Source organism: Ursus arctos, unplaced genomic scaffold (assembly GCF_023065955.2).
Source record: "Ursus arctos isolate Adak ecotype North America unplaced genomic scaffold, UrsArc2.0 scaffold_9, whole genome shotgun sequence".
In the NCBI taxonomy this organism is placed as follows: Eukaryota; Metazoa; Chordata; class Mammalia; order Carnivora; family Ursidae; genus Ursus; species Ursus arctos.
In genome coordinates, this window is record NW_026623111.1 from 5,034,533 (window position 1) to 5,053,381 (window position 18,849).

An 18,849-nucleotide genomic window follows, 5' to 3' on the forward strand; every position below is an offset into this window, starting at 1 on the left:
AGGCCAGGCCGCCTCCCACCGTCCTCACACACAGGCAGGCACACAGCCTCATTCCTGGGGACCAGCCAGCAACACCTGCACCAAACACAGCTCCTGATGGTGTGAGGGCGAAAAGCAGCTCCTGCTATAGACACAGCCGGCCCTGTTTCAAACACTCCCGCTCTGCAGCTTAGCTCCAGCTCTGCTCCTCCACTCCTCAGCCCTTCCCAGCCCAGCTCTGCAAGGCCCGCCTTCTCTGTCCCTTCCATTTCCCCACAGCCATCAGAGGCCATCTGGTCCCAGTCACCACACAGCCCAGGAGGCGGAGGCCTGGAGGCCAAGGGGTCTGCTCAGGGCTGCATGGTGACTTGGTTCAGAGACAGAATTTGAATCCAGAGTCCTAGACTCCCAGTCCAGTGCTAATCTCTTTGCGTGAATGGTACAAGGCTCTTCAGAGCCAACAAAGGGCCGAGGAAAGAAGTTAGCAGCTTGTTGAGGTGCTTGGCACAGTCTCTGTGTTGACTGAGGCAGGAGGGAAAGCAAAGTTCCAGGGTGTGGGATGCAGTAGGTATCAGGTGGGAGGGCCAGCTGGCTGTGTGCTGAGGGGGCATCATAGCAGTGAGAGCCCCATCCTCCAAGGGCTGCTCTGAAGCTAGAACTGAAATGTTCGCTGGGATTGGATAAGCTGACTTATAATGACCAAATTCACAGAGACTGATGTATAAACCTGAACGCTCATTTATCAATTTCCTGAGAGAACTAGAGAACTAGAGAGGCTGATGTACTGGATGGATGGATGAAAAAATGCCAGCATGAATTCTTCCCCTAAATGGTGGAGTTGTCTGGAAAGTCAAGTTCATTCATTCATTCCTTATTCATTTGTTAGTCACTGAATGTTTATAATCAGAAGGTCCTTCTGGACACTGGGATGAGAACAGGGAGAATTAATGGTATTGTCAGCCTGATTCATTCATTTCCTGTAAGGATGTGCTCCTGGGCCTGGATATGCCTCCCGCTGGGCCAGGGCGTCTCCCCGAGACCTGTTGAAAGCCATGGCCAGTTATAAGCTCCTACTAGTCTAAGGTGGCTTTGAATCTGCCCTGACTTGTTTTGCATTATTTTACAATTTTGGTCTCCAAGAACACCCCCCTTTTCATAATGGGGGGCTCACTGTTCCCCTTGCAAACCACAAAATCCACAGATGCTTCCTGAGCACCTACTGCTCCACCAGGCCTGGTGCCGAGCACTGGGCAGAAATGGTGATGCAGACAGAACATGGGCAAGACTCTTACATGCTCGGAGCTTCAGTTTTCCCATCTGTAAAATGGGAACAGTACAACCTATGTGGCAGAGTTGACCTGAAGACAGATAATCTGTTAAGCACCCCGTAGAGGGAGTCCCACTGGGTAGGAACCTGGTCCTAGTGTGGGCAGTTGTCAAGAGGGTGTGCCCTGGCATCAGGGAGCGCCACGGCTGTCTAGCTGTATGGCCTCAGGGGCGACACTTTTATATATGTGTAAGTGTCACCCTCACAGTGCGGGTACTTTCCCATGTGCTTCATGGAGCTCACTCAGGAGGTCCCCCGCCCCGGGGAAGGTGCCTCATTATCCCTTCCCCAGCTGGGAAACCTGAGGCTCAGAGTTTCTAAGTCTGGCTCAAATACACACATCTCTGAGTAGCTTTCTAGCTCGGCCTTCTCTGTGTGAAGCTGCTTGGCTGAGCTGAGCTGGGATTTGACCCCGGCAAGGGGCTTCTGGGCCCAGCCACGGCAGTCACGAGCCTGTAGGATGCGGGGTGCAGTGGGTGCATGTGCGCTTTTGGGAGTCTGGGCAGCAGTGCAGGGTCTGGCACATTCCACGTCCTCAGTGATTCGGTCCCTCGTGTGGCTGGAAGACCGACCCTCAGCGTGCAGCCATAGGCAGTGATGTGTCTGAGAAACCAAGAGTGTTGCAGCAGGCTGGCTGTGGGGGTGGGTGCTGAGGGCAGCAGGGGTGGGAGACTGGAGTGTGTGGGAGGTCACCGGTGCTTCACTCTGAGTGGGTGGGGAGCCAGTGCTGGTGTTGGAGCGGGGTCCCTGTGCTTCGGGAAGGCAGATCCAGCAGGTGTACAGCTAGGCCGGGCTGCAGGGGCCACGCAGGCCATGTATGTGGCAGCTCGTCTAGTTCGCCAGCCAGTGGCTTGGGCTGTGAGGACCGAGGGCCAGGCAGCCGAGCAGAGCCTTGGGGTCACCAAGGCCCTCATGGTGGTGGTGGCAGCTCCTCCTGCTGGCTGCTGGGCACTGACTCTCATTGCAGAGAGCACAGATGGTTCCCAATGGACGCTGTGGGCCTGGCTTGTAGCCTGGGGGCCCTACCCAGCTGGCTGGGGAGACACGGGTGGGCTTGGGTGGGACGTACCGGAGCTGGGGGAGCACCGAGGCCGGGCAGCTGGCCTGGCCTACGTGCCAGGTGAGGCCTTGCACAAACATCCCTGGGAGGGCCTGGACCCTGGAGGCTCAGGTCGTCTGGCCTCTGCTCTTGGGAGGAGACCCACGCTGACCACAGATGTCCGAGGGGGGAAAGGCCACCGCTTGTTTATTCCCTGGGCGTGGTGATGATGGCCGAGACTCAGTCTTCCCCCGTGCCAGCACGTTCCATGGTTAGCTCACCTCGTCCTCCCAAAGCCCGCTTTATCGGGGAGGAACCGAGGCTCAGAGCAGTCCAACATCTGGCCAGGGTCCCACCTGGGCTGGCAGGAGGGGTTCAGGGCTGTGTCGTCCACACTCCCGCCCTTGGAGGAGGGCACTCACGCCTGCAGCAGCTCACTCGGGTCAGAAGCACCTCCCGCCAAGCTGCTTTTCTCGCCCTGGTGGGGCGGGTGATAGACGACAAGCCTCGGTTCTCTGAGCACCTGTGCCTTCCCCTCGGGGCCGTGTCTGAGTTTCTTAGTCGGCTCAGGCAGCTGTAACAGAACCCCGCAGGTGGGGGCTTAAACCACAGGCATTCGTTTCTCACAGCTCTGGAGCCTGGAAGTCAGAGATGAGGGTGCAGGCGTGGACGGGGCTGGTCGGGGGGTCACCTGGACCGCAGCCTTGGGAAGATGGAAGCGACTGGCAGGGTGCTCATTTCCCTTTCTCCTGCCCTTCTCATTCCTCTTCCCTCTGCCTTCTGGAAAAAGCTTGCATTCCTGTGGGTATTGTCCACGAGATCTATATATATGGGCCTTCAGAAATGGGTCTCACCTTAAAAAGAAGCAACGAGTCTCAGAGCCCTAAACTCCCCTAATTCATTAAGTCGACCCCAAGCCTGGGCCTCCAAGGATCCAGGCAATTATTTTCTCTTTAGCTTTTGCCTTTTATGAAGTTTAGAATATTCCTCCAGAAGTTTATACACAGAGAGAGCCAGGGGAGCAGAGCGTGTAGGGCAAATCTTTGTCCGCCACCCTGTGTGGAACATCTAGTAGACATCCATTCTCGTTGTATTCCACAAAACCCCGTGGGGAGCATAGTAGGGTGCCCATTCTACAGATGGACAGGGCGAGGCTCGGGGAGTTCCACTAACTTGGCCAGGACGTGGAGTTGGTAAGCGGCAGAACCAGGATCCAGCCCGTGAGTGCCTGGCTCTGAGCCCCTCCAGGCTGGTGGGATACACCAGGAGCAGGAAGCAGAAGAGGACCCCTAGAACCCCAATCACATGCCCAAGGCAGTGCCACCTGGAAGCCAGTTGAATGGATCTGAGGCTGCCCTGGATACGAAGGTCAAGGAAACCTCATTTTCCTGCTGAAGGCGTCTACATTGAATGAGACACACTCTAAAGCCTGGTGCAAGGGGAATCATGCATTTGGGGCACTGGCAGTGAGCAGAGGAGAGAGACTTGATGGGAAGAGGCTTCCTGGAGGAGGAGGCACACATGCCAGACCTGGAAGGATATAGACGGGTTGTGATAGTTGGAAGGATGGAGAGAATGTGCTCTGAGCCCAGAGACCTGCATGCAGGAGGGCACGGGGGTGTGAACAGTGAAGGTGCTGGAAGACTCGAGGTGTCCCCGGGGATTTAAGCACCGAGCGCTAAGAAGAGGCAGTGAGCGTGCCACGTGCAGAAGGTCCAGTAAGCGTGCTGTAGATTATGGTGGAGCCAGAGTCTGTGCCCTTGTGCATTAGTTTCTGGATTCGTCCATCCCCTTTGCAGGGGACAAACAGCCCGGGTGTCACAGCACAGCACAGGGAGGGGTTTTGGGAGAGGCAGGTGGCTGAACTCTGCCAGGTGGAGTCAGGCAAGACTTCACACAGCCAGGGGCACTTGAATGAGGTCATGACATACACACAGATGTTCACCAAAGCAAGAGAGAGAACAAGAGAGAGCGCCAGGGTCTTCAGGCAAGGGGCCAGTTGATGTGAATGCTTGGTGGACATGGTGATGGGGAAGGAGGTATCCCAGTGACATGGCACGCAGGGCCCCGACCCCACCAGAAACACCCACCAGGAAGCACACTCCGGGCCGCTGGTCTGGAATCGGACTTGCCTTAAAGGCCAGCACTGATCTTGTGGATTCAGCCAGGTTGCCATTGCCACACCACCTCTTCCAGACCCTGTGTGGTCGTGGGATCCAGGAGGACCACCACCCAGTCGATGGGGCACGGGGGATGCGGGTTCAAGCCCGACCTGAATTCCTGGGCAACTGAGCCAGGGATCCCAGGGGCAGCTCAGCGATTAGCTGTTGCAAGGTGTTGGCAGGACCTCCGTGGAGAAAGAATATTTCTCTTGGAAACTCTGCCATCCAGCCGCCCTTAGTTTTTCCACTTTTAACAGCAGTTTCTAAAACACATTAATCACAGGCTCCGTTTGGAGAATTAATTTGGGTAAAGGAAATGTAATCATTTTCCTGCACCTGTATTCCCTCAGAGGAAATCCTCCTCCTTTGTGGGTCGTGGGCAGAGGAAGGACGGGTGGATCTGGCCAGGGAATGTGCTTTCTGCAGGGAGGGGTGAGTTGCCTGCTTCGTTCCAGTTGCGGCCGCCTGCGTGAGGCTTTTTCTCCTGTGCCATGCAGAGTAACTGCTGAGATGTCTTTTCTTCCAGACCAGCCACCATCTGGATGTCGAGTCTGAGAAGGCAGCCGTTGAAAGAGGTCAGTACGGTATTCAATTAGGAATATCTGTGTGCTCAGACACGGTCCAAGCCAGCAGGACGATCTGAGAGGTGGGCCAGGGTCAAGTGCAGGTGGTGAGGAACAGGACCCCGCTTTCTCCCTCCTCCTTCCTGACTTGGCCCTGCCTTCTCACTCCCAACATAAGCAGAACACAGTAGGGAAAAATTCGGTCTCTGCAGAAGTGGCCGAACTCCTCAGCCCTGTAGTTTCACTCCTGGAAATTCATCCTAAGTAAATAATTCTCTGTGTGGTGTATTCATGTCAGAGCATTTCTAATAATGAAAAACTGGTGGGGGGGGCATCCAGCATTGTTAATTAACTCATAGACTCAATGAAGTATTGGTCACTAAAATCATGCTGCTGAGCACCATGTAATACCGTAGAAATGGTGATATTCTCCTAAATGTGTAAAGGGAATGGACTGTACTGGATGATTACAGTGATGATGGTATCTAAGCATGTCTGGATAATTAAAACTTACACTAGCAGATAAACTCAAGTTCTGACAGTGGTTACTTAGGAAGATGGTAGGGGGTGATTGCTTGTGTTCTGCTATTTTTATCATGAAAAAGGAAATTAAGATGCCCCCCGGGCAGGCAGAATTTCCCTGGTTAAGTGCAACGTGCTCTCAGCATGGGGGAAGGGAGACCTCTAAGGATTTGTTTAGGGTTATGTTCATAACAGGGGTTCAATAGAAACTTGGAGAAAGTATAGATGATGTTGACTTTAGGTGCCTGAGCTGCTCTTGAGATCTGCTCATCTAGCAATTCTTATTACGGGAGTCTGTACTTACCAGCTGTGTAATCTTGGATGAGTTAATTAACCTCTCTGAGCCCCCGAGTCTTACCTTCTAAAGGAGGATGATAGGACCTTTCTCAGGAGTGTCTAGTGCCTGAGCCAGAAGGAGAGATCTTTTCTGTCTTTGTCTGCTCAGGCTGGGCCTGTCCTCCTGTACCTTCCTCTCCTATCCTTGCAGTCTGTGTGGGCGTCCGTTTTCACGGTTGGAAGGGCGTAAAGTCCACTTGGTCCTGCATCGCCAGTAATTTGTGCCAGTGTCCGTCCTTCTCTGGGCTCAACATCCTCACCTTTAAAAGAAAGAAATGTGCTAGATTGATTGAGTTACTTGTGCATTCAACATTTCTGGGAGGCTGCTATGTACCAGACCCCAGGTAGGTGGGTAGGGCTTACAAAGATGGGTCGGCTTGTTGAGGTGGTGGTCCCTGTGTTGTATGAGCTGGCAGCTGGGAGGGAAAGCTGAGGCAGGCAGGCAGTCTTCTAGGATACCCATGACCATGGCAGGACCATCAGAGGGGTATGGATAATGTACTTGAGCGTTCAAGGGCACCCGAGAGGGCCCCTGTCATGGGATGTGGAGATCATGGAATGACAGAGACTGGAAAAGGTTATTCCAAGGCTTAGAGACTTGTTGATTTTTAGAATAGATTTCTGGGTTGAGGCTTGACTGAGAATACTCTCTTCTAGCTCAAAAATGCCTCCTGAATCCCAAAATGGACAGTGTCATCATCCAAAGATCTTTGTATTCAGAGTCCTGGCCTGTTCCCGAGGCTGAATGGCCAGCACAGATGGCTCGACTGGATTCTCTGAAGGTGAGAGGACATCAGTCATCTAATTTCTTAGATGAACTTTTAATTAAAAGTATAGCGTGAATATGGAAAAGGACCTAACTTGTAAGCATACAGATCAATGGTTTATCATGGAGTGATGTCCCAAAAGCCATCACCGGGTCAAGAACTGGAAAATGCCCAGCCCCACAGAGAGAGACTCCTTTGTTTCCCCTCCTGGTCTCTGTCTATTATCTCTTTTTTAATTTGTGGGTTTGATCAAGTTGTGTGTTCTGTGTCTGGGTATTTTCATGGAGTACTGGACATCGTGTGTGAAAACAAAGACATCATTGCTGGTGGATAGTGTCTTCATCAGAAAGGGCTTCCTTTTGCTTTTGACAGTTGGCAAGGCCAGCACAGAGACCATGCCTCACATCTGAGGAGTAACTGGTTCAGAGAGGAGTTTCAGTAACTGCGAGGTCTGATTTCCTTCCTGTTCACTCTTACTTGTCGGGCAGAGCCTTTAGGGTCCCAACCAGGAGCCTGTAGAATGTTTATCAGCATCTTTCGTCCTTGGTCCTTGTCTATCCCATGAAGCTCTCAGAAGCTCCGCTTAGCCTTCTGCCTCTCAGCCGCCACTATCTCTGACCCCACCTGGAGGGAAACACGGCCTCCCCGGCCATGCCAGCTACTCCGGCTTGTCTCCTGTTTTCTGTTTTAGTCCCACAGATCCCGACCATCTTGGTAGCTTTTGGATGGTTTAAATAGACGCTGTGTTATGTTCTGTCCAGCTTTTCCAGTACTTACTGGAAGTTCGGTCCAAAATGTCCTAACCAGTTGGAGCCAGAGCAGCCCTCTCTTTTCCCAGAGAAAACATATTTTACTTATGAGCTGTGGAGTCTGACAGGCCTGAGTTCAAATCCCAGCTGTAGTTGGGTGTGATGGTAGGCAGATTACTTAATGTGTCTGTGTCTCTGCCTCCTCGTCTGTCACATGGGGTAACACCTCCTACTGCTGATATGAGCACAAAATCCGCGAAGCAGGGCTGAATATGTGTCTGAACGAGGGAGATGCTCAAGAGGAAAAAAAAAGCAGCTGTGACTTAGGAGACAACTGATCTTATTCTTAGCATTTTATCTCAGCCTATTATCGGTTTCCTTCTACTGGCATTCCTGTGGCTTCTCTCCTGCCTCCATGATTCTATTAATTTTTCATCTAAAACCTGGAGACAGGGACTCCTGGGCGGCTCAGTCAGTTCACCGTCTGCTTTCAGCTCAGGTCACGATCTCAGGGTCCTGGGATCGAGTCCCCCATCGGGCTCCCTGCTCCTCGGGGAGCCTGCTTCTCCCTCTGCCTCTGCCCCTGCCCGCCTCAGTAGTGCCTTCTGTCTCTTAAATAAATAAATAAAATAAATAAATAAATAAATAAATAAATAAATAAATAAATAAATAATTTAATGCTTTAAAAAATAAAAATAAAACCTGGAGACAAAATTTATCTCTTAGAATTGTTGAGACAGTTAGGTGAAATCACTCACATACTTGCTTGCTATTCCGCTGGGTGCAAGGAAGGCGTTTCATAAATGCTAGCCATTGCTACCGACCTTCTTAAATCTTTTTTTTTTTTCTTTCCTGACTAGTGACTTTCATTTTAAATTCCTTGTCTACAGGTTTATTACCTAGGAATGAGAACTTTCTTTCCAGCTCTGGTCTTTCTCTAGGAAAATTACCTCTGACTTTTGATCTTTGTGATAAGCCTGGCTTATCACAAGCAGGTGGGAGGCATTCTAGACAAAGGGAACAATGCCCTCCAGAACAGAGGGGTGAGTGCTGCTCAGGTGTTGGGGGAACTGCGAGCTGTTGAACGTGGCTGCAGCATGAAGTGAGAAGGTGTAGCAAGGAGTCTAGGAGATCCCAGTGATGGATGTGGATGAGAACACGATGGGAAAGAACCCCCCCCCCTGCTTGCTTACTATGTCCGATGCACTGGCTTTTCCAGTCCTCAAGAGGGGCCGACAAAATAGGAATCGGCATTAGCCCCCTTTCCCTATGAGAAAAGGTGGGGTTCAGAGGGAGTAAACAGCAACCCCAGGTCACACAGTTAGTAAGTGGCCGAGCTCACCCCCAGCACTGCGTTGTCACCCCCCTGCTCAGTCATGGTTCTGCTCAGTTGCAAAGGGCACCAAGGAACAGAGCCCTCTGCCTTGCAGAGAAACAGCTTGCAAGCCGTGGATCCGGGCTGGCTCGGGGTAAGAGCTTCCTACGGGGAAAATGAGTTTGTTAGGTAATTGCACCAGGGGATCAGTGACCCATCAGGAAAATGAGGTCATTTTTTGAAGGACAGTAACTAAATTTGTCACATGTCACAATTCTATTATGGTTGAGCTTAGACAAAAAAAAAAAAAAAAAAAAGCAGAAAGGAGCCTAAAAATAGGCCAAAAAAAAAAAAAAAATCCTGAGAAGGCTGGTAAACGTTTGGTGATTGGAGAAATATTTGCCCCTATGTCACATCACCGTGATCTTGTCACTCGGTCACTGAAGACCCATCATCTATCCTGTGTTTAACTGTAGTGTGAACGGTGCGGGGTTGGGGGGCCCTGTGGCCTAGGCTCGAATCCTGACTTTGCCTCCTATTAGCTGTGTGGCCACAGGCAAGTCATTAACCTCTTTGGGCCTCTGTTTCTTCATCTGTGTAATGGGATAATGACATTAGTTACCTCTTTGGGTTCAAGACTGAATGAATCAATATGTGTACATTGCTTAGCATGATACCTGGCCCATCATGGGAGCTCAATAAATGTTCACTGTTGAAGGTTGAAACATATGAAATAGTACATACCCCCTTCCTACAAAATCTGCAGTTTCATAAGGTTTGAACTATTCTTAATATGATGACAAGTCCAGATTCCTTAAGTTGCTGTTCACATTCTGGGTGTGCATTGCACTACATGGAATGACATTCTGTTTTTAATGCCGCAGAATCCTGCGCCTTCCCAAAAGTCTGGCTCAGACACCGCCTCCTCCAGGAGGCCTTCCTCAGTGTGCAGGGGGTGCTTCCCTCCTGGGTGCTCCCCTGGCGGCTGCGTGGGCCTCTCTCCCGGCTCCGTCTCGGCAGTGGAGCTATGCGTGTGTCTGCCTGCCTGCACCGCTCGGTGGGCAGCATCCTGGGCGAAGGCCTGGTCCAGGCGGGGCCCGAGGGGCAGTGCTCGGTGACCCTCACTCCCTCTCCTTTCTTGCTCTGTCTTTCTCCGCCATCTTCCACTGGTGCTGAGAGGCACTGAGGGTGCACCATTGCTCACTGGTCACTGCTCCCCTGGGGTCACCGGAGAAGTTTGCTCCCTTCTACCTGTCTGACTGGTGAGGCACAGACCCGCCAGTCAGTCTGCCAGAGGACTGAGCAGGCACGGAAGTAGGACTCACACTGCTGAGCACGGGGGTCCTTCCTTCCCGTCACTGGCAGGGAAGGCATGTGATAAGTGGGGGATGCTGGGCATGAAGGGCTGAGACCGTATAGTAGATGCTGGGGGAGCTCTAGGAAGAGTGGGGTTTTGAGGTCGGGTGGTTGGGTTTGGGCATTGAGCCAGGCACGTCAGAGCTACATAGATGTAGGAAAGCTATTTAGAGTCTGTGAAACAGGCACAGGGTTCCTCATCCATCGTGCGGGCCTGATAACCGCTGGGTGGGAGGATTCCGTGGAGACAGGTGAACCAGCTTGTTGAGAAGGGCTGTGGGCAGTGCTGGGCATGAGGTCGGCATCCCGTTGATGCTGATTTCCTTCTGATGAGATGGTCACCATCTCTCGACCCTGCGAACAAGCAACCTGCCGTATGGGGACAGCCATCTACGATTGTCTTGGCAGACACCTTCTGGGTGATGTGGTGGGAGCTGCCCCCCGGCCCCGGCTCTTGCCCGTGTCACCATGATGGCGTGTGTGCCTCATTGACCTGGCATAGAAGGAAGTGAGTGATGCAGGAGGAGCGCTGGTGGGAGGCACGGAAAATGCTCAGTAAATGCCCCTTGTGATTGCTGTCTCTTCCCTGGATAAAGGTGGGGTCGGGGGCTTTTACGAACATGTAGAAGCGGAGACCATTTCATTCTGCTCTTGCCTCCAGCTTGCCCTGCCCTCAGGGCAGACGCCCGCTCCTGGAGCAGGTCCAGCTGCAGCCGCCACGGAGCCAGTGCTCCCCGCACAGTGCCTGCGAGAAGGTGGACCATCCTGTCCCATCCTCCCAGCTGATGGCCTCCAGCCACCCTCTGAGGTCCTGAGTCCCGTGAGGATCCTGGCTTTCCACAAAGAGCTTCGACAAAGCATTTGCAGCAATTCCCAGGTCAATAAATCACCACTGGAGTTATAAATTTAATAGAACCACTCACGCTCTGGGGCCATTTCGTAGACTCCATAAATATTTGAAGCAGAACCTTCAGACACTGCTTTAAGAAATTGGTAGCAATCAAAGGCCTCATTCAGAGGCAAGTGGTTTTGCCTTTGGCTCGGGGGTGGGGGGGTCTGTGTTGGTTGTCAGGTCTTGGGAAAAATACTGGACTCTGCTCGCACATTCTGAGGGCTTCGGCTTTGGCTAATGTCAAGGCAGCAAAGAGAATATTTACTGTCCCAAAACCTACTGAATGACAGGTCCGATGGTTCTCCACTGGGCATGATTTTTCGCAAGCAGGTAAAATTTGGCAATGTCCAGAGACGTTTTTTGTCGTCCCAACGGGGAAGTACTCCTGGCTTCTAGTGGGCAGAGGCCAGGCTGCGGTTACACCACCCACGCTGCACGAGACCGCGTCCTGCAACAGAGATTGTCCAGCCCCAGTGTTGACAGTGCCGGGGTGGGAAGCCCCAGACTAGTCCGATAGCTCCTAACATTGCCAGGCGCAGAGAACAGTTTAGCTACATTCCTGCCCTCAGGGCCTCTCCCGGTGTTTTAAAAGATTTTCATCTATTAACAGAAACACTTGATTTAAGTAATTACATATTTGACATTTTAAAACATTGAAACCAACCAGAACTTTCTAATAAGCCCAATCATTCAACAGACACGTGTTGACATCCAACAAATGCCAGGAAATATAATGTGAGGGTGAGGGGGCAAGCCAGCTTTGGTCCCCGCCCTGGGGCTCACAGGACAACGGGACGCGTGGACGAGCAAAGCTCCATGCAGCACATTAAGTGTGCCCTAAGACGTGAGACGAAGGGAAGGGCCCTTTCTGCCTGGCTTCGGAGAATGGAGGTCATTCTGGAGGGAAGGGCTGAAAGAGGCCCTAGGCCCGTTGAGGTGTTCTACACATGGATGAGATAGGGAAGGGTGTCACAGTCAAAGGGAACAGCATGTGCAAGGCTCTGAGGCATGAAATTGAACTTTGGGTGTATCATCAAAGCAGAAGTGTGCGAAGCAACCCCTTGCCAAGCCAGGTGCAGGGGGTGACTGCCTCGTCCCATCCAGCACCTCTCCCTTTCCCTGAGAACAGGACTCATGCCCTGATGTGGGTGTAGGACTCGGGGGTAGGCTACCTGCCATCCCGAGGGCAGGCTACCCAACGAGAGAATCAAGGTTAGCTTGGACCACATATACTCAGAGCCTGTCCCCAGGCTCAATCAGAGACATCATCTCTGTCTTTAGAAAGGGACTGGTGAGCAGTTTGAGGGAAAGGTCAGGGTTACCTTCCCAGGGCTGTTCTCTCCTGGAAGCTCTGGTCACTGAGGGACAGGGAACTACTGGGACAAGACACTTAGGACTCCCGGGGTAGCAGTCAAAGCATGAAGATTTTATTTTAATGTTGTTTAACTTTTACATTGAAAAGTACAGACAGTTCCTACATACCCTTGACCTAGCTTTCCGTAATGTTGACATCTTGTACACCTAACCACACTGCAGTGACAAAGACAAATGGATTTATTTTGAGGGAAACTGGGGGGAGCCATTGATTTGTAAGAAAAGCCAGGCGATCAAGCAAGTGTCAGCACACAGCGCTGCTACCATCTTGGTTTGCCCAAGGGGCTGTGAGATGGGTCATTGCAGCCATGCACCTATCCTTGGACGGATTTGTCAATAGACCCACCCATCCATTTGTTCAGTTAGCGTTTAGGAGGAACGGCCCTGTGAGGGTCCTTGGGGAGGCCCTGGGAAGCAGAAACAAAGAAGATGCGGTCCGTCTCTGTCCTCCAGGGCCTCCTGGCAGCCCTGTGGTCCCCACACCAGCGCTCAAGGAACCCCAGTGTGGGAAAACACTGTTGTCATCCCTGCGTGGTCTGGTTTACACCCGGGACTGCCAGCGGTGTGGCGTCCTGCAGAGGGATCCCTAACATCCGTGTGTGACCTCCTCCTCTGGCACCTTTCCCACCTTTATTCTGGGACAACGCCATCAGCTTTGAGCATCGGGAATGTGATGAAGAGAGTATCTAACCAGTGAAGTCAGCGCCCAGCCAGCTGCCCCGCCCTGCTAAGCCGGCCGGATGCCCGCGAGACCGCCCCCGGTCTCCAGGTTCGGGTGCCCTGCGTCCTGTCACGGAAGTGCTCCCCACCCCCGATTTCGGCTCATATTCGTGGCCTCAGTGGAGAGGCAGCTGGGGGAGCCCATGACCGGAAGCCAAGGCGATCTTCGCAGCCTAACGTGGTGATTCCATGATAAATGATGTTTCGAAGCCAGAAACCACTTATTAACCCAGCGACGAGTTCCCACCTGGGGCTGACACTTCGCGTCACCTCAAGCTGGGTCGTTGCTTTATGCCGTGATCCCCTGGGGGCACTTTTGTGATGGTGGATGGAGGACTCTGGCATTTTCTTCGCCTCAACCACAGACCCCAGCCCTTGGACAGGGCCACCTCCTCAGCGGGCCCAGTGTGGCCAGGGTGCAGTCCGGTCAGACGCCCCTGGGCGTGAAGGCTGTACCTGCCTGGGAGGCTGAGCGGGGTCGGGCAGGAATTCGGCCTGCGGGAAGCCGGTGCCTGGCCGACCCCCGCACCAGAACGCCACTGTGAAGGACCTGACACCGCTGGAGAGCAGCCAGAGGGGCCAGCCCAGGCTGCCACGGCAGAAAACAATCTGTCAGACGGGCTGTCAGCGAGCGACAATGGTGGCCTTCTATGGGATCGTCTGGCCAGGCTCTGCAGCACGGAAGCCGCGAACCCAAGCGAGGTAATGCATATCCCCCACCCCTCACTACGGCAAAAGGGCCCCACCTGGGCTTTTAAGTAAATCAGATGAGAGGGTTGGCCTGGCCCGTGGCCAAGCAGCAGAAAATGTTAAGTGCAGTGTGTCTCCCTGCTGCCTGATTCATTGTCCTGCTCTCCTGGGAGGCATTTTGCTGGAGTGGCAGAGGTTCCTCTCAGCAGAGACTTCCCTGGGCAACTCCTGGGGCAGGTGAAGGGCTGGGAGCTGGGTCACGGGGTCACATCCCAGGTTCCCATCTTCCAGGCTCCTGGCGGACAGATGTACAGATCATCTGAGACTGCATGGCATGGGCTGGTGCAGGAGGGAGGGCCCAGGGCCTGGGGGCACAAAGCTGTGGCCAACCAGTGAAGGGTCAGTGAGGACTTCCTGGAAGAGGTGTCAACTGTGAAGGGTCCTGGAGATGAGCAGGGGTCAGCCAAGGAAGAAGGATTGCAGACCTGGGCAGCCACATGTGCCAAGGTCTGGGGTGGGGTCAGGGGTAGGAAATGGGGTGGACATACTCGTCTTTCTGTAATCTGGAATGGAAGGTGCCAGAAGGAAGGTGCTACCTTTTTGCAATCCTACTGTGTCTGGTTTACTTATGCGTGTTAGTATGAGTAAGACATTTTCATTCTTCAGAATTTGGAAGGCGCGGAAGTGTGCACAGTGCAGATTTCGTCCTTGTCCCCAGTTCCCTTCTGCAGAGGTGAACAGGTCCCAGCTTTTTAGGAACCCTTCCAGAGACGCTGATATACTGTCAGCAGTAGCACTCAGGCAGATGCGTAGGTGCCGTTTCATATATCTTGGTCATCATTCTGCATCAAAACATACATCTCTCATTCATTTTTTGAACGGTCGCGTTGTTTCCCATCGTGTGGTTCCTACCAGTCCTCTTGATGGACGTTTGCGTTGTTTCTGATCTTTTGCTGTTAAAACCAGTACAGTTGTGAAAATGCATGTATGTGCACCTCTTTGCACACGTGTGAGTCTATCTGAGGCTAAATTCCTGGAGGAGGAATTGCTGCCTCAAAGCTTTGAGAGCCCTGGCCAGCCCCGCTCCCTATATCACCCAGAGGTCCCACTTGCAATGCTGGGGGTGGGGGGGTTCTTGGTTGCCCACAGCCCTGCGCTCACTCTAAAATGTGTTCTTTCAGCTCAGCGTCTACCTCTGAGCCCCTACGATGTGCCAGGCATGGTTGGAGATGGCGAACTAGACGGAGGGGAGCCCTGTCCTTACTGGGGAACTCCGGAGTGAAGAGATGGGAGCCCTCAAGCAGGTGTTTGCTTCCTGACCCCAATGAGGGACTGTCCAGGTTTCCATCTCACAGACGCTCACAGCCTGGTTGGGATGTGATGTGTGGCATGAGTGACCTCAGTGAGGCAGAGCTAGGATCTGGCCACCAGGGCCAGATGACGATAGGGCCCCAGGGAGTTGGAGGCCAAGGGGGAGCAGAGAAGGTGGCATTTGGGCTGCGCCATGAAGGGTGATAGGGTCCCGAGGGCAGAGGTGGTGGCCCGGGTGGGGCCAGCAGGAAGGGACCTAGAGCTTCTGAGCTATGTTCTGTGCTGGATACTGTGCTTGGTGGCTAACACCGCAGCTCCCCGGGTAGAAGCCTCTGGCTGGGGCCTAGGAAGCCAGAGGTGGCTCGTGTGGCGGCGCCTGCATTCACTACCCAGCTCCACCCCTCCCTGCCCCTAAAGGCATCATCTCACCTCACTGGAGCCTCGCTAGGTGTCTGGCCTGTCTGTGATGCGTGCCTGGCCCGATTACTCCCTGTCCCTGGGTGTCCCTCTTTCCCTCCTTCTAATGCTGGCAGGCAGGAGGCCTAGGAGCCCGGCACACACCCTGCCACAGCTTACTTCTTTGTGCCTCAGTTTTCTGATCTGTCAAATAGGATGCCTGCCCCCAGGGAGCGTCTGAGAGACGAGTGGGGTCATTTACAGAAAGCATTGAAAACAGGCTCTGGAACACAGTGGGGGCTGTGGAAACACTGCCGCTGTCTCGGTGCACGTGATGTTTGAAAACCAGACTGGAAGCAGAGTCCCCTCGGGCGGGATGATAGGGAGACAGAGCAGGAGAGAGGGCAGCCTGGTGACATGGATCAGCTGGGGGGTTGGTGGGCAGGTGGCAAGAGCGACTGGAATAAAGTCACTGTGCCGCTCGGTCCCTGCAGTGGTGACGCAGCAGAGCTTCTCCAGGAGCCGCAGAAAACCCGCTCACAAATTTAGTCCCGAAAGCAGCAGCCCGGTCCCGCAGGCTGAGGCCTCGCACTGGCCCTCGCCACCTCCCCAGCTCAGAGCTGTGCACTCCCTCAGGGTCTCTGGTCCTTTCTAGTGTTCTCCCTCCTCCGCAGAGTCTCCTTGCCAGGGCTGGCCGACTTCCCTTGCCTAAAGTCCCGGTTTTTTATCGGGAAGAATGCTCATTTCTGCTGTTCAATGTGTCCCCCTTCTTTTTTTCTTCTTTTTTTTCTTTTTGACCCTTTTAAAACTAAGAAATCTAACATGGGCAGCAGACACTAAGCAGCTAAGAGAGAGAGAGCTCTGCAGCTCGTCTACCTGGGCCAGAACCCCAGCTCCGCTCCCCAGCAGCTGTGTGACCTTGAGCAATCTCTTAACTTCTCTGTGCCTCTGTCTCCTTTCCTGGAAAATGATTCAAATAACAGGTTCCACCTCACAAAGTGTATTCCAGAAGGATTAAGTAGAGGCTAAGAGCCTGAACCTTAGCTGTTCCTGGTATTGATGTTATTTTAAAGTGCAGCTTGCTACCACTCTTCCAGTGGAAAGCCGGCCTCCACCACTGAACAGAGGAAGCACTTCAAAAACAAAGAAATTACCGTGTAGGCCATAAAATGATTTCCCACGCTGCTCCTTCCTCCTCTGAGCCCAGGTCCGGGGGAAGCAGCCCAGCCCCAGCCACGGGGCCCGCGGGCCCTCAGGGATCTGACCCACGACCCCTCCGGCTTGCGTCCCTCTACAGCAGCCCCAGGGTCTCCGAGCAGCCCATGGGTCCTGCCTCCCAGCGTTTGCCCTCTGATCCACTGTGCCCGCTAGCTGACCTTGGGAGCATTTACCTGGAGGATCAGGGTCGGCTCCAGCCGCCTGCATTTGCTGTCTATATGGCCTCGGGCAAGTTTAGCCCTTCTGGGCCTCAGTGTTCATATCTGTAAAATGGGGACACTTAAAGGAGGCAGTTCAGTGAGGCATAAAGCCCAGAGCCCCCTCACTGTGTAAACTGGTTATTTCTGTTGTTGTTAAATTCTTCACCAGCAAAAGTCAGGGGACAGCATCAACCTTCCCATTGCTGGAGGTCCGACCGGACACAGAGCTGCACCCACGGCTCCAGGCCGGCGCTGTGTCTCCGAACTTCTTCACTGTCCAGCCTGCGAGGGAGGGGCTTTATGCCCATTTTGCGGCTGAGAAAACTGAGGCTGTCAGAGGCCCAAACTGCTAGAGCCAGGATTTGAGTCCCAGTCTGTAGGTCTCTGACTCTGAAATCGGTTTTCCTTGCACCTGGCACTCAGGTCCTCACGTCTATACCCCTGTAATCCATACACACCCCCTTCCCCGTGCATGTCACACATGTTCCTATCCACTTCCAGGAAGGAGCTCGAGAGACCTAAAATAAAAGCACAGATACAGGGGCACCTGGGTGGCTCAGTCGTTAAGCGTCTGCCTTCGGCTCGAGGCGTGATCCCAGGGTCCTGAGATCGAGCCCCCCATCGGGCTCCCTCCTCTGCTGGGAGCCTGCTTCTTCCTCTCCCTCTCCCCCTGCTTGTGTTCCCTCTCTCACTGGCTCTCTCTCTGTGTCAAATAAATAAATAAAATCTTAAAAAAAAAAAAGCACAGATACAATAAAAAGAATCTGTATTACAGAAGAGTGAAAACTTAGGGTCAGATAATAGTCGAAGAGGGAGAGTCAGAGAGAATAACCATACTGGGCACTGAGGCCATGGGCACCTGTGACAACTGAATGGAAAAATGAGTTCTGAGCTTCCTGGTAGTCAAGGCAAAAAAGGGGAATAGCATGGGTTTCTTGGTGCTGACTTTCCAATGAAAAGAAACAGGTCTGAAGAATCTTTCTTCCAGCTCTGAGCCCTGAAGGAAATCATCCTGAGGGTCTGTGTACAGTGAACAGGACAAATGGTGACTCATGTCCCTGGTAACACACTTCCACATCCTCAGGAGAGGGAAGGCACATCTGTTTGAAGCTGCGCTCCTCCTCTCCCTTTGCCAGGGGCCCAGGCCAGGCTTTGTGGGCTTCTCATGGCTTCTTGGGCTGAGCCATATTCCTTGTTCTTTAAGGATGAGACCCATGGAGAAGCCTCGGCTCTGTCCCAAGTCGATCTGCTTTGGGGCACAGAGCTCCCAGCACCAGTGCTGGCCTGCAGTGCTCCTCTGCAGCACTGCTTGGCTCAGGGAGCTCCTGCCAGGAGCTGATCCCCCCTCCCCTCCTCCTTCCAGCCTCTTCCTTCTCCTCCTCCCTCTCCCCTCCACACACACACACACACACACACACACACACACACATACACACACACACACACACAGAGACACTCCCTCAGCTATAAATCTCAGCTAAGTACTCCCCTAGGCTCACAAGCCCTCTGGGGCCCAGCTCCAGGACTGGCAGCTCTGTCTGCTGGGGCCGGGCCGCAGGTGTGAGGCTGGGGGCTGGGGAGAGTGGTGTGCAGAGGGGGGAGCTGGACTCTCGCTGCCTCCAGATGCTGCTGCTTCCCTCATCCCTATCCCCGGGAGCGGGGTGTCCTGCGGTTTGCCTCACACTGGACCAGACCCAAGAATCGCTCTCCTCCACCACACACACGCAAGGGGAAGCCGGCAGACAGAAGCTGATGGGTTATGTCCCAGTGGCCCTAAGTAACTAACTCCCCGTCGTTAACCATGGTTCACTATTGGGTATGCGCCATTTTTGTGGGTCTGTGGTGTTGGCGCTGTCCTGGATTCGAGGTGGGCAGAGCTGGATCAGAGAATACTTACTGGGGGTGGAGGTTGGGGTTCACTGTCAGGTAGCAA

At 53.4% G+C, this 18,849-nt stretch overlaps 1 protein-coding gene across 1 annotated transcript in view; it reads left to right on the top strand.

Moving 5' to 3' along the window:
- The window catches only part of CUNH4orf50 (chromosome unknown C4orf50 homolog), a 45,665-nt gene extending 34,646 nt beyond the window's left edge, over positions 1 to 11,019 (top strand). The window contains exons 11-13 of the mRNA XM_026514446.2: positions 5,034 to 5,082; positions 6,586 to 6,710; positions 10,777 to 11,019. Coding sequence (XP_026370231.2) covers positions 5,034 to 5,082; positions 6,586 to 6,710; positions 10,777 to 11,019 — 417 coding nt within the window. The remainder of the gene's footprint in view (positions 1 to 5,033; positions 5,083 to 6,585; positions 6,711 to 10,776) is intronic.
- Positions 11,020 to 18,849: the final 7,830 nt, after the last annotated feature.